Source organism: Nasonia vitripennis (assembly GCF_009193385.2).
Source record: "Nasonia vitripennis strain AsymCx chromosome 1 unlocalized genomic scaffold, Nvit_psr_1.1 chr1_random0006, whole genome shotgun sequence".
NCBI lineage: Eukaryota > Metazoa > Arthropoda > Insecta > Hymenoptera > Pteromalidae > Nasonia > Nasonia vitripennis.
In genome coordinates this window covers 444,230-459,996 of record NW_022279593.1, presented here as the reverse complement: position 1 = coordinate 459,996, position 15,767 = coordinate 444,230, and the positions used below count along the sequence as shown (strand labels likewise).

Sequence of the window (15,767 nt, the reverse complement as noted above, 5' to 3'; positions counted from 1 at the left end):
GAGCGCTTCGTTTTAAGTGATTTGTAGCAATTATAATAAATATTATTTATCTTAATTCTTATACAAATATTCGATTAGAATACTTTATAGAGTAGAAATAGAGTTATTATGGTATTTATGTACGTAATTAAATAGATCATATAAAAATAAAATTATCTGTATTACAGGTACAGCAGCGAAAGCGACCAATGAGATAACATTAACGATGGAGCGTAATATTTCAGAAAACTTTTTTTACCTGCTCATATCACTGAAATCGATTGAATCTGAATACTCAATTTATAATACACCAGGAAAAATATATTAACTTTTCATTGTTTTTACTATTAAAAATTGTGGTTTAATATTAAAAAATTGAGTTACATAATTTTCCAGAATTCTCTTTTCGTCACATAGAATGTTTGAATACTATAAATAAAATAAAAACAAAATTGTTAAATAGACATATTTATTTTTGCTTTCTCATAGATAATTCTTTGTAATAGTGTGAGTATTTTTTTTTCTAATAAAAAAGAGGGCAGTCGAAACCGTCTTACCCTCAGCCACACTGTATGTTCGATTTGCACTGAATAAAAAACGTACGCTTTACGGCCAGATTCATGCACCTGACTGTGACGCAAATCCTCTTCGAAGCCTTACCGACCTTTAGTAAAGACTACCTAGCTCCTACGTTTCTTAGCATCGGGTTGGAGAGGGCAAGATCAACCCTGTGACCCCGTTTCTCTGCATCAGTCTTAGAAGTATTTTGTATTTGGCCTCTTCAGCCTCGCCTCTTGTAACACCATTTCTGGCTATCTTGAGAATCGTTGCTGTATAATTGATTACTGTACGCTACCCATACTTCGCAGTCAACATAGCTGTCATGAGTGACTCTAGCTATCTCTAGCTCTAACTATCGTAACACTAGTCAACGAACACCTTTTTCATTTAAATGCAACAAAAGATAAGATAACCGTACTCTAGATAGAATACGATAAAGAGATTATAATAGAAACGCGAAATTAAAAATATCAGAATATATTCAATAATTCATTAAAACAGAATAGAAACAACGTGACAGGAAGAGTAAACAAAATCCGAATAGAAATAAATAAAATCATTAAAGAATATAAAACGTGATAGAAAGAAACCGAAGTTTTATCATAGAACGAAAATTCAATAACGCAAAATGATTAAATACATGTCGCTTGGAAATGTATAGGAGTAATATTGAACTAAAGTACATCGACATACACTGACATGCACACAAACAGCAAAGCAGAGGAAAAAGGCGAAGGAATGCGAAGCCAGGGGCATCGATATGTACGTACACAGCAAAAAAAAAATACACAAGAAAAAAGGAAGCCAAACAGCTACACGCCCACACATCAATAAGCAGACGGTAGCATCAAAGAATAAAGCAGCATAGCACGACAATTGATTAAATCAAACAAAAGATGAATAACAACAGTGTAACATAGAGCATTAATAAAGTAACTTTCATATATAATGATAATTCGGAATCAAATATCACTAGCACAAATAATTATAAACATGATATTTAATATGTTTGAAAACGCATGAGAGTAAACGTCAGAATCACTAACACACGTACAACAGAGTAGAGGGGAAGAGCGAAGAAAAGAGGAAGCCGAACCACTACACTCATGCACGCATATAAGCGAGCGTAACTCACTAGCATCAAAGACGATAAGGAATAGACCGAACAGAACACAGAAGATCGACACACACAGTATACGAAGATAAAACCCAGAGCTGGTAAAATAGTATCCACATAAACATATCTTACCCCTGAAACTCCGAGATGAGCAGCCTCCGAAGATGACCCCATGCAAAGCGAGACGAGATGCAGTTCCCTCTAGAGTTTCGGGGAACGTTCGAGCATAGCCAGTACAAAAAAGATAAATTTCAGCCACTTTGATAGAAAAGAAGTGCAAAGTGAATAGAGCACATCCAAGAAGAGAATTTTTATCCGAATTTTCTCATTGGTCCACGGACTTCGACCAAAGCACACGAAAGTTCCAAATAAGGAAATGCGATGCGTCTAAAGCCTTCCAAAAAATCATGTCAGAATTGAACTCATAAAATTGAAGTATTTGTTTTAATTAAAATAAATTATTTTGTTTTTACTAAACAATAATGAAAAATATATTTGTTGATGCTAATCCAAATGGATTAACTGCAAAAAAATAAAAACCTCTGTCAATTCATTGGCACGAAGCTTCCTCCAACTAAATTTATAAATCTAATAAATAAAAAATTGTTTTAATATACAGTATAATCTGCCTGCTAATGTATAAGACGGTTTTTGATACATAATTTAATATATAAGTTTTGAATGGTTCATTGTCCAAAAGTTTGCAGACCCCTCTGCTTTTTTATTATAGAATACGGACGCTGCCGTCAATATTTTTTCATATATATATATATATATATATATATATATATATATATATATATTGTAACGAGTTGAGTACCACAGCCAACTCGTAGCGGTATGAGTACCGCTACGCCGCGCCGAAAAAGTGTAGAGTCGCGCGCGCGATAATAAACACGTGCGAATTCGGCAATAGGCGCGAAAGAGATAGAGAGAGAGCGAGCTCGCGGGCTAATCCCTCAGGTACGCGCTCAGATAGCGCTCGGCCTTCGGAAGGTAAACACGGGACTTTGCTTCGACAATTCAAAATCGAAAAAATTCGTGATACCGTGTGCTGTGCTGTGTCCAGCGGATCGAATTATACGAGTATTCCTGATCTTGCCTAGCGGTCCAGCGCAGTGACCAAGTCTTGCAGCCTGTACAGGATTAGGAACGTCGTTGCCGAGAGAGAGAGAAGGTTTGTGTGGCGCGCAGTGCATGGGAGAGAGTGCATATGTGAGTGTATATCACCCATGCGAGGGTGATCCGGCGCGCGTGACCTTCACGACGATATACGCGTGCGAGCGCGATTATTCTGGCGCCGCGGCGAGTTGCAAAGTTGTTGGCGACTGTATGACATAAATTCATAGGGAGGGACTTTAACGACGTGCCGAGACACCCTTATAAGAGGAAGCAAAAGTTTTGAGAAAAATCGGTTTTTACATTTTAACTCTTCACTTGAGGACCGCTTGACAAAATCGTTTAAAATTTTAGCAGCAGAGAGCTCTTTTTATGGTAAATCACCATATAAGGAATCGGAATTTTCAAAAAAAAAAATTGAAACTTTGATATCTTAAAAACCATAGGGGTTTAGAAGTTACGCAATAAACGTAGCCAAAACACATAAAATATCTACTTTTTCTCGAAATCTCAAGTGCAATAAATTATTATCACCTGGTGATCACTATTTGTGTAGTGGTTACTCACGGTCCACTTGTCAATTGAGGTCAGGTCTACAATAGATCCTGCGTCTCCTCTTCTAAAGGTGTTAGTGCTACCCTGATTAACTAACACCAAGTCCCGGAGAGCAGATGCTTCTAGCAGTATTCGTCTTCTTTGGTTAGTTCTTTAACTGTTCCACTCTACGGCCCATGCGTTAAAATCGCCTGCGATAATTACTGGCTTTCTTCCCGCAATATCCTGCACGAGTCGATCTAACTGCTGCTCGAACTGTTCAATCGGTGCGTTAGGCGAAGCATAGCAGCTGTATACGTGTATTCCTGCTATCTTTGCACGAACAAATATTTCCTCGCTAGTCAATATTTTTTCCTGGAATGCCAAGTTACCACATGCCTAGATCGCTGCTCTGCCAGTGTCGTCTGTTTCCCACGATGTCTCGTCGAGAGCCCTGTATGTTCACATAGAATGGCTACGTCGACCTCTGTCTCATAAACGTACTAGTTAAGTAATTCTGTGCTGTCTCGCAGTGATTCAAATTCAACTGCACTATTTTCATTATCATCATTTCTTCAACTTTTCTACTGCCACACGGTATACTGGGCATTTGTAGCTACCAGCAGCATGGTCACTTTTCTCTGTTGCTCCTCTTTCTTGGCAGAGAACGCAGCTTGGTTCGTTTCTACAATCTCTTGCATTATGTCCTTCGACTCCACACTTGTAACAGTATTTACTTTGATCCTGTGTTACTGTGCAGTTTTTGCCGATATGTCCAAATCCTAGACATTTATAGCAGTGAAGTAAACGTGCATTCCGCTTTATCTCTCGTATTCTGCATACTACCCAGCCTATCCTCATTTTTTGCTTTGCGATCATCTGCTAAGCCATTTTTGCTGGCATTTGAATGACCGTCGTCTGCGTATCGCCATATGCCTTGCGCACAGACTTTACTGCCATTTCCTCCACTGCATTTAAGCCGCTATCTTGAAACTCCCTCCGTAGGAATAAAAATTTATTTAATTGATTTTATATCATTAAGATTTCATCAATTAATATTTGTAAATATGCAGGTATGTATAATTGTTCTATTCATTAATACTTTTTATATAATGATATAATCGGACCGTAAGGAGCGTATTAGCGAACAATCATATTCTGTAAAATGTTTGGGAAAAAATGTTCAATCGATATTTTAAGAAAAACACAATACTTCACGGGGCGAGATAATTCCCGGAATCTAGCGACGTCGCGCGCGAGGCGATGTGCATTTATTTTGATCTGTCAGTTAATGTTTACATAGCCGTCGCGAGCATCGAAATCGAACACGTGTAGTTGCGTTTTTTGAGCAAATTCTTGTGTTTTTTTCGTGTTTTTTGTTTCGTTAAGTGCAATAGTAGTGCAAAATGGCCAAGCAGTTAACAGTGTACGACTTTTGTAAATACATCCGCTGCAACAATTGAAAGCTCACAGGTCATCGCTTGTTTCGTTTTCCAATGGATCCAGAAAGACAACGATTATGGATTGAAAATTCAGGTAAGTGAAGTCGATTTCATATTCATTAAGAGGTTGAGCGCTACATGACCCATACATATCAATGCAAATTGTCGATTGCTATTGTGTAATTTTTAAATGCTGCTTCGACCAAAAGAAGTCGATAACCCCTATTTTCAAAACGATTACACATCATAATTAGTGGCTTAGCACTCAACCTGTTAAAGAATTATCTGTTTTGATATTAATTATGCATCTATTTTGATTATTAATGTTGAAGCTCTGACAAAAGTAGATTGAAATAAAAAGTGGTTTTATGTGTAAGCTATGAAAATATGCTACTTTTGATCAGCTGATATACAACATGTTCGTAGCTCAGTGGTCTAGATGATAGCCTGCACGGAAAGAAATTTTTACGTAAAAGTTGCAGGAAAAATTACTATACCGTATAGTAATGGGGGAACAAACTCGAATTCCACTAAATTTTAGTATACAGTATAGTAAAATTTGGAGATCTCAAATTTTACCATATTACATAGCAAATTTTATTCTACTGTGTATTAAATTATATTTCATGCAATTTGTTTTTTAATATTCAAAATATTGAATTTCTTTTAATGGCGAACCCTATCTTCTTTTGGTTGATTAGTGGGGAAAGTTTGTTAATCAATGTTGTCAACTTATATATATATATATATATACACATATACTTAATCGCAGTTTGAGAACGCTATTTCGCAGATCAATCATGAAGACCCTAAATTTACATATATACATCGCACGCTGTACATTTTATCGCAACCTAAGCTAAGAACGCATCATCGCAATCGCTTTTCTAGTTGTCAGAGACGTTAAAAAAATTTCTTATATAGCAATCGCTCAGTATTCTTAGCACTTGCGGGCAGAGTTTACGCGTCGCCCTCTAGTGTTAAAAGTGAACTAACCAATTTCTCAAAGCTAAGAATGTTGCGCGCGAAGAGAAGGTGCGCGCGAAATACAATAATCCTGTGTAAATACTTTTTAATGTACGATAAGGATAGAAAAAAGTAGTAAAGTTAATTGTTTATTGCATTATTTATTATGTAACATATATCAAATCCATGTTTTTCGAACATAATACAAACCTTCTGACAGCATGGTAATATGAGAAATTACACAATTGCGTACATCTTCTTCTGTAATTATGGTATACTTAAAACTATTTATGTCGAAGATTTTATACGCCTGTAAATTACAGTTGAGATAACAATCATCGAATTTTAGTGTGACAAAAACATATTGAGATTCTATTACAACGATTTCATGCACTTTGTTGATTTCCGGACCTGATTCTGTAAAACTAATAAGAACAGTATTCTTTTGGATTTTCTTACCATTATAATCGATGGACTTTACGCTTATAATATTGTCAGATGCTGAAACGTTCAACAAATCAATATAACGATGGTGAAATTTTAATTTAGATACAGGTACTATTGAACTTGTCGGGAGAACAGTATCTGATGATTTGGATTGCATAAATCTAAAATTTAGATAAAGTTGGTGTTTTATCGCAATGGTTCGGTTAATATTAATCCTACTCGGTGTCGATTTTGATATTTGTTTTCCTTCTTGATTTTTGCTCTCAAAACGCATGCATGAAATTTTCCACAGCGGACCGAATTCAAACATACACCTAGGGTAGTGCACCAATAAGTGATGCTTCGGCTTGAAGAGGTTTGGAAATAACCGATTTAACTAATCTAAATACATAAATGATTGTTTCTAAAAGGATATGAGTTGAAGAAATAATTATTGTACTCGTGACTGTAGTGACTATTTCCCTCAAAGTCAAATAGAATACCCAATATTCATTGTCTATTGGGACTAATGAGCCTATAATTACATTTAAATTATCTACTAAGCAAAACATTTCAGAGGATGACATAGTTAAACAATTTTTTTTTAATGAATTTTCGTTTAATTCTGACGGTTTATTGATATTTGCATTTAATCCATAGTCAAACCCTTGCAGCCTTATACTGAGCTCTTCTAGAGTAAAAAGTTTTAAAGTGTTAATGAAATAATTTAAAACCAATGCAATGTCATAACGACAGACGCCTTCTAAGAGATCGTGCATCACATCTACAGCGATATTTTTCGCAGAGTGAAAATTATGTATTTTATGCAAAACACATTTTTCTTTTATTCCTGTTATCTTTGGATCATTCAACTGTAGTAATGATTCGTAAGTTTCGATAGTTCGTAAAACGCAATCTTTCTCTAATACAATTTTATCTTTTTCTATCTGTTTAGTCAAACAATGCTGACAAAATACGTTAGCTAAAAAACATTCATTTAAACCTACAAAGGTATGAACACCGTGATTAACCCCTACAAATAATACTAACTCAAAAAAAATTTTTGTACGGCCAAAAAGCAATTCAATTTCTATACCTACATTACTTAAACGATTCAACTCATCAACAGCTTTCGTGAAAATGATTTCGTTCTTGAAAACTTTTCTATCTATCGTATTAAAAAGTATAAACAAAAATATGTTTTCAATTTTCGATTGATATTGCGGAGGAAGCACTGGGGTTTGAATATAAACTGCACCTGATTTTGCTATCCCTTTTTGTGTACCTAGCGGGTTGTTGTTCTCATAATCGTCATAATACATAATCAAGGGAAATACTATTTTATAATTAAAACTTTTTGACCTTTCTTTCCAATAATTGGCTTGAATAAGATTACTTATTATTTGTTCATTTGATTTTAAATTATTCAAGTATTCAATTGTTTCTTTGAACATACCAGGCAATTCAAAAAATAGTTGACGAGCAGTCAAGTATATCAGAAAATAAAACGCTGATGTTGTCAAGCTCTTCCTCACTAAGATTTTTAATACACGAACAAACTTCTTTTTTACAGTTTTTAAGACGCTTAGTAGCAGATCATTTGTTTCCTGTACGATAATATCGGTGAACACACGCGGAATACTTTTTTTTGTGCTTAAAGAAGCAGTAAACTTTAACCACGCGTCATTTACAATACTTTTGTACCTTTGAGGTGAGTTATCTGTCACAGCCTTATCGTTGATTTGTTCAGACATATTCTCTTCGTAAATTATTGATTCGTCATCCGATTCCGAATCACTAAAACTAAGATCTGTAATAGTATTCTCAGTCACAGTGTAAGTTGAATTAGTAACTAGAAGATCTTTTTCTTCCTTATAGATATCATTATTTAATACTGACGTACAAAGAGAGCTAGATTTAAATGATCCATGTTTTTGTGTAAAATGTTTTCTGAATGAATGAAATTGCGAGTACACTCTATTACAATCGTTAAAAATACAATAAAAATTAGTTTCAAATCGATGTGATTCTGTAATATGATCAAATAATAAAAAGCAATTTGCGTACTCACTCGAACAATATATGCACGTTATCGTCATTGTTACTAATTTATTGTTTCAAGATACCTTCAATGTGACCAAGAATAATATTCGATTGAATGTTTAGTATATCTGTAGGTAACTTAATATCAGTGAAAACCCTTTGTAAAAATGTCCAAATCGTTTGGGTATTTTCTGAGTATTCGCAATCTAGACTAAAAAATACTGCTATAGCTAGCTTTATCGCAGTTAAAATGGAATTAATCGAATACAATTGATCGTTGACAGCTACATAAAGCTTCTCGATGTTTGGTTCCGGTTCTACAGCAACGATAAGTGGTTGAAATGTCAGTTTACTTCTCAGTAAGCGTTGTTTTAAGTCGTTTATACGTGTCTGGACATCGTTGGCAGTCTATATAAATAATTAAAATAATATTTAAGTAATGTATAACATCAATATTTTGAAATATAAATCAAAAACTGAAATATCTACATAATATGAAAATATTATATTTCATTAATATTTGTTTAAAATCTCTCAATACTTGTTAATATATATATTTATCATGCTTATTTGAGGTGTATATGTGTAAACAATATGGATGCTTCATGCTATCGTAAAAAATTGTACATATCTTCTTTTTTTTTAATTTTTTAGCTAAATGTTAATTGCAAAAATGTCCAAGGACGTGTATAACATCGATTCTTTTATAAATATACATATTTTTGTTATGTTTATTTGCGGTAAATATATGCGAAAAATTTATAATCCATCATTCTTCCGTTACAAATTTTAAATTCATTTTTTTCAACCATTTTTTAAGCGAAATGTTAATCACAGAAGTGTCCGGAGTCACCTAGCACATCAATTTTTATAAATGTACATATTTTTATTGTGTATTTTGCGGTGTACACGTGCAAAAGTTATAAACATTTATTCGACTGTTAAAAAATTTACATTTCTGTTTTCTTTTAACATTTTTTTAGCAAAATGTTGATCTAAAAAATGCATGTCGTTCTTTTGGACATAAATGGTTTTACAGATAGTTGAAAGAAGTAGAGGATCATATAGTTATATTATCGTATGCATATATGAATACAAATGATATAATATAACTATATCAATATAATCTATAATCATTAGACACATATAATAATTATATTTAGATCAATATTTAGTGAATTATCCTGAAAACGATGTTATGTCATTATAAATCAATTTTAATATCAAACATTTTTTTAAAATTACGTCTCTTTTCTATTAAGTTATGTTAAATAGCACAGAAACTTAAAAATTATGGTAAAGCTGTATTATAATCTCGCAACCCATGCAACCCCCCCCCTCCCCCGTTACTGTATATTATTTTTTATAAATAATTAAATAATTTGTTAGTTACATCCATTTATATTAAGTTACATTATTTTTTATTAAATTTTAATACAAAAAATTTTAATTTATGAATTACATATGTATAAATATTCTTATTAAATTTATCAATTAAAAAAAACATTTTTTCATGTTATAATTTGTTTTAAATTAAAATATAATTTTGTAGGGAAACAGCTGCTATCTAACTGGTCCTCCTCGTCGATAAGAACAGCTGCTGTCTGTAATCAACATTTTCAAGATGAAGATTTCGTGGACGTTGGTAAAACCAGGTTGCGACGCAATCGAAATCCGATTCCTTGGAGGATGCAGCAGCAGCAGCATCAGGATGTGCAACAAATACATCAGCAGCAGGACGTGCTCAAAGAAGATCAACAGCAGGATGCGCATCAACAACAGCAGCAGAATGTCAACCAGCAGGACCAACAGCAACAACAGCGTGTCGACCAGCAGGACCACCAGCAACAACAGGATGTCGAGCACCAGGACCAACAGCAACAACAGGATGTCGAGCACCAGAAACAACAGCAACAACAGCAGCTGTCAGTCGACCCATACGATCAACAGCAACAACAGCAGCAGAATATCAACGATGAACAACAAATGGAGGTACATCATCCGGAACAACAGGTAAACTCATTTATGATTTTGCAGGAGCATGCAGCTGAAGGTGAACATGTCGGTAAAGGTGTAAATTCCAGCGAGGATGAGATTTCATTTAATCCGTCAATGGTTAAGTTCAGTTATCCTTTAGCTAAACAATCTTTTTGTACATGACGAGAAGGATACTGACCTTGACTATTTACATATTGATGATGATGTATATACGTCAAATACAGCATTTACAGAAGCAAAAACTTCACAAAGAAAAATAAAAGTTTTTAGATGTTGTAAGTTGTATGCTCGTTCTAAACAGAAATTAGTTGAGTCTTTGACAATGAAAGTGAAGTAATTGCAGAAATCTGTAAAAGCTGAAAAAATGAAAAATCTTCGTTTGCGTAAGAAATTAAAAGTTAAATATATTAGAAATAAAAATTTGACTGTCGATGATTTTCTAGAGAGTAAAAATATTAGTAGTACTGCTAAAACAATGATATAATTGCAATTGCATAAAGCAAAAACTCCTTATGCAAAAGATGAAAAAGATTTAGCGAAACAGATGTATTATTATTCTGCAGCGTGTTATACTCGTTTGCGAAAGGCGGAATTACATTTACCTTCAGAATCTACGATTAGAAATTGGGTTTCCGAATACGATGTTGTTCCGGGAGTAGATAAAATTATTTTTGAAAAACTTCGACAAAATTTGCAAAACATGGCAAAAGATGAAATGTCTATAAAAGCTTATGAAGAATATTCCAAGATGTACGTCATAATCGAAGGATTAGTTGATATGGGTAAAAACTTTAGAAGCAGGGCAATCACTAGGCATGCACTATTGTTTTGTTTGGATAGTATCAATGCTAAGAATCCATGGCATCAAATGTTAGCTTTTGGATTCAATGAACATGGCACGACAGCTGAAGAACTTCTGGAAATTCTTCAAATTCTTTCAATTGAATTAAAGAAAATTACTGCTGACGTTCGATTAATCGTTTGCAATCAAGGTAGCAGCAATCAAAAGTTGTTTAAACTTTTAAATGTCACTCCAGATAGGCCATACTTTTTTTTGAGGATAAAAAATATTTTGCAACTGTTGATTGGCCTCATCTTATTAAAAGATTACTTTCTCAGTTAAGATCCCATGACAAAATTTTAAGCAATGGCAATGTTATTATAAGTTTTAAAGATTTGATCAAGACATGGGAACTTGACAGGAGTCATGGAACTAGGACATGGACATTTGAGTGAGAATCACTTCAATCCCAATAATTTTGATGCCATGAAAGTAAAATTAGCGTTTCAATTATTGAGCCAGCGAATGGCAAGTGCAATTAGGTTAGCGGGTGAAGATCCAAATGGATTGATGTCATCGGCGACTTGGAAAGCTTCAGCTGATTTTTTTGAAAATCTGAATTCTGTAATAAAAGCATGTAATTCTTTATATTTATATTCAACAAATCCGCTGAAGCGTCCATTGTCAGATAGGAATCCAGAGATTCAGCAGCGTCTTGAGAAATTTGTAGTTTGGTCAAAAGACTGGGTAGTGCCAAGTGGAAAAACCGTTTGAAAACCACCATGCTTTTCCGGAATCCCTTTGACTGTAAACGCTTTGGTTACTCTTTACACAGATTTAAAATCAGATTTTCCAGACTACGAGTTAGCAACGGGTCTTTGCAATCAAGATTCAGTAGAACATGATCATGCCAAATTACGCGGAAGAGGTGGATATAATTCTAATCCAACCTGTAGAATGTATCGTTTAGCGGTACGTCATATTGTGTCAACAGATTTTATCTGTAAATATTTGTGTTACATATAGATATATTTATTTATTTATTTATCATTTACCACTTTATTACCATTTTGCTTCAAAGATAAAAAAGGTGATCTGACCACAGGCCTGGCATTATAATTATAATAAAATAACAATAAAAAAAACTTAAAACTCAATCTTATCCAATAATACGCATAATTAGAAGCCTCCATACTGCTACTTTTTTGTTAATATTTTAGCATCATATGCATATAAATTATTTCATATTTAACATTTTAAGTAGAAACATATATCTTTCAGCTTTCAACAATTGGATTTTATACATTATTTTTTGTTGACTCGATTAACTTATTTCTAACACTTTTAAATTGTTCGGCAGTGAAATAAACGTTGAGATCGCTTCAATATAACAATTGTTATTACTAATTCTCTTTTTATTTATCGGTACTATAATACTTTTATTTCTCGTAATACTAGTTGAGTTGAGGTATAGGGTTTTAAGGTCATTGCAGTATAGCTTTAGCTTCTAAGGTAAACAATTGTTCAAGATTAAGAGCGTTATTTTGCGTGACAAAATATATACATGTATATAATTATTTAAAAATAATTTGGAAATAACTATAACCAATCAAATAAGAAAATATTTGTAGTAGATTAGAAATGTTAATGTTAAAAATTTTTCTATAGTCATTTATTACTGCATTTGAATAATTATTTTGTTAAACCATTTTTTACATTGATTTAGATAAATATTTGTAGTTATATTAAATAATAAATGTAAATAGTTTCATATATTAATAGATAGAATACGTACATAAATTGATAAATAGGTAGATAAGAAACTGGAATATATTTATAGGTAAAAATAATCACAATACTGCATGAGACTATTTCGTATTATTATATGATATGGTGTAATAATGCTAAATAGAATCCAAACATTATTGTGATTATTTTTGTTCACTTCTTTGATTAAAATTGAAAGTTAATTTTATGAATTTAGATGATGAATTTATCTGAATAAGTATACATGTTTCTAACGGAACATATGCAACTTATATAGATAATTTCTGCAACTAAATGAAAGTTAAAAGGATATTTTTTTCAATCAAGTGTACCAGTTGGTGGAGTCGGTGGAAGATGGAGGCGACTCCCGTGGTATGTAGGGCTGCTGGCGATGGGACCACGGTTATATTTTGAATTAAGTTATGAAAAAATAATGTAATATTATTTAATTTAAACATGTCGTTGAATTATTTGGTATTACTATTTTTTCTCATAAAATAATTCAAAGTATAATAAAAAAAAACCAACGCGCCTGAAACAGTACCTCAACGGTGGTGTGGAAAACTGTACATTTATCACTGAATGAATAAATATTAGTTTATCCTCCTAACATTTATTATCACAAATGCATTTATGAATATAAATAATTTTTTTACAAATATTCATTTGAAATATAGAATGCGATTTATAACAAATAATTTGTATTTATAAATATTTATGAAAATGTATTATTATTTATATTTGTTGAAAAATATTTGATATAACAGACATATATAATATACTGGTAGATTTGTCGACTTAATAATCGATTGTTGTTTTTATATTCTTTTTGTTGTTGTTTTGATATTGTTGTTATATATATATATAACTTGTAGCACAAAACGTGCGTGATTACTTGCTCTGTCAGGCAATTTATCGCGGTTCAAAAACAAATCATTGTTACCGTTACAAAAATTTAATTGAGTGATTAAAATTAAATCACACGTATTAATCGAAAAAGCAAACGTGTGTTCCAGTGTCGACAACTAATTATTAAATTCACTTCGAGAGTAACTTGGATTGTTGAATCCTGAGTTTTTTAGGTTGTGCTGAATTTGACTCGGCTCTGCTTCTATTAAATGTCAGAATACTCAATGAGCACAATGTCTTTAACTGGCTCGTACATAGACTTAAGCAGATCGCATGTAGCGATACAAGACCACGTAAGATCGATGGACACGAACACGTTAGGTCAAGCGTTAGATTTCTTAGGTTTGCAGGATAGGGGGGCTGATGAAGACAGAATGCGTCGATTGTTTAGGTGCCTAGCAGGTGACTACGCGCCAGAAGACTTCCGTCCGTCGCTAACCCTGTTAAATTCGGAGGAGTTATTTAGGTCGCGGGCGACACGACGCGCGTCGTACATAACAAATTATATGCCTCAGGAAGTCAGCGGCATATTTGAAGAAGAAGAGCGGAACGCGAATGAAATAAGTCTAAGAATTTTGCACCAAAGAAATGCAATCAGCAATCCTGATGCCGAAAGTCAGGAGCAACAGGCGTATCAGCCTACGGATTGCAGCAACCCAAGCGGCGTCGAAAACGAATTCAGCTGGTTGGAACCAGTAACAATAGGGTTCGGTCAACCACCACATAGAGAACAGCTTCGACAACCGTTAGCAACAATTTTCGGTGGTAATCCGTGCGATAATACTAGCACGGTAGGGAATGACGTTGTTGAGGAAAGCCTCAAAAATCCAGATCAAATAAGAATAGACGTGAAACCCCCAGAATTAGCGGATGAATAAGAGAGAACATCGAACGTCGATTTCCTGATGTATTTAGCCAGCGACGACTGCACGTATAATTTACCGAAAAGAGTCGTCGACGACCTATTAAAGAAAGACGACGAAATCGCACAGTATAAGAAAATACGAGATGAGGCGTGCGAATATATAAAGAAATTACGCATAGCTAACAGCGCTCAGAGAGAGCCTCCGGCGTGTAGTACCCGTTTAAGAACATCAGAATTTACACGGTCGAAAGAAGATGCACCACCATCAGCAGAGACCAAGAGTAAACAAGTAGATTTTAATGATACGTACACGACTAGGTATTTCGAACCAACGAACAAGAATCTCTCAACTTCAGAATTAGAAGATAGCAACATATACCAGCAACCTCAGCGAAGGCTAAGTCAACAGTCGACACCACACAATCATACGCCTGGCCAACTACGGCCGATTCAGCCTCCGTATACGTCACCACAGTCGAGTTACGAGAGGAATATCTTTTCACAGAACAGAATGGCACAACAGGCACAAGTACTGACATGCCATCAAAGCCAGTGTTTCCAGACGTGCGATCAGCATAGAATAAACCAACCACAAAATACTGGTGATTCCCAGCAAAGGAGTGGGAATGCTTGGAGAGAGGGGGACCAGCCAATACGTCCGAATCGCCTGGTTTCAGAACAAGGGCCAAGCAACCTACAGCCTAATACGTCTAGATATTATGACTCTAACCTCCAAAATACGTTGAGAGAAAATTCCGCCGATATTAACGACAAAATACGGAAATGGAATGTAAAATTCGGAGGCACGTCAACAGAAGATGTAGAAGAGTTTATCAGATTAGTGGAAGGTTGCAGGAAACTAGCTCGTCCAAGGATTTCAGAGGAAGAATTGTTAGACGCGTTATCACACACCACCTCTTTACTATCAGGAAGAGCATTGAAATGGGCTAGGGTTGAACGTCCGAAATGGCACACGTGGAAAGATTTCTGCGAGGAAGCCAGAGCAACGTACGGCATGACAGACGAAGAGCGCTCACAACTAATTGTGGAGGCGAGTTCACGTACGCAGGGACCACACGAAGACGTAAACGATTACTACGTTAGCATGGTCATGATATTCAACCGTATGCCGGATGCCCTACCAGTTCGACAACAGCTGGATATTTTATATCAAAATATGAATCCAGAGTTAAAATTGATTTGCGGTCGAATGGAATTCGAAACTCTAAACGAATTCAAGAGTAAAGCTGTGAGTGCCGA

General features: G+C 34.4%; 2 protein-coding genes across 13 annotated transcripts in view; one reads left to right on the top strand and one right to left on the bottom strand.

The window, feature by feature from the left end:
* Window positions 1-1,325, top strand: part of Dop2 (dopamine receptor type D2) — a 572,837-nt gene extending 571,512 nt beyond the window's left edge. For 8 of the 12 annotated variants that reach the window (XM_031932017.1, XM_031932013.1, XM_031932008.1 and 5 more), the window contains one exon: window positions 168-1,325. In XM_031932017.1, the coding sequence (XP_031787877.1) occupies window positions 168-197 (30 nt within the window). In that variant the 3' untranslated portion in view covers window positions 198-1,325. 12 annotated transcript variants of the gene reach the window in all.
* The window catches only part of LOC100116789 (MORN repeat-containing protein 4 homolog), an 86,084-nt gene that overhangs the window by 18,272 nt on the left and 52,045 nt on the right, over window positions 1-15,767 (bottom strand). The gene's annotated exons all lie outside the window — the stretch shown is intronic.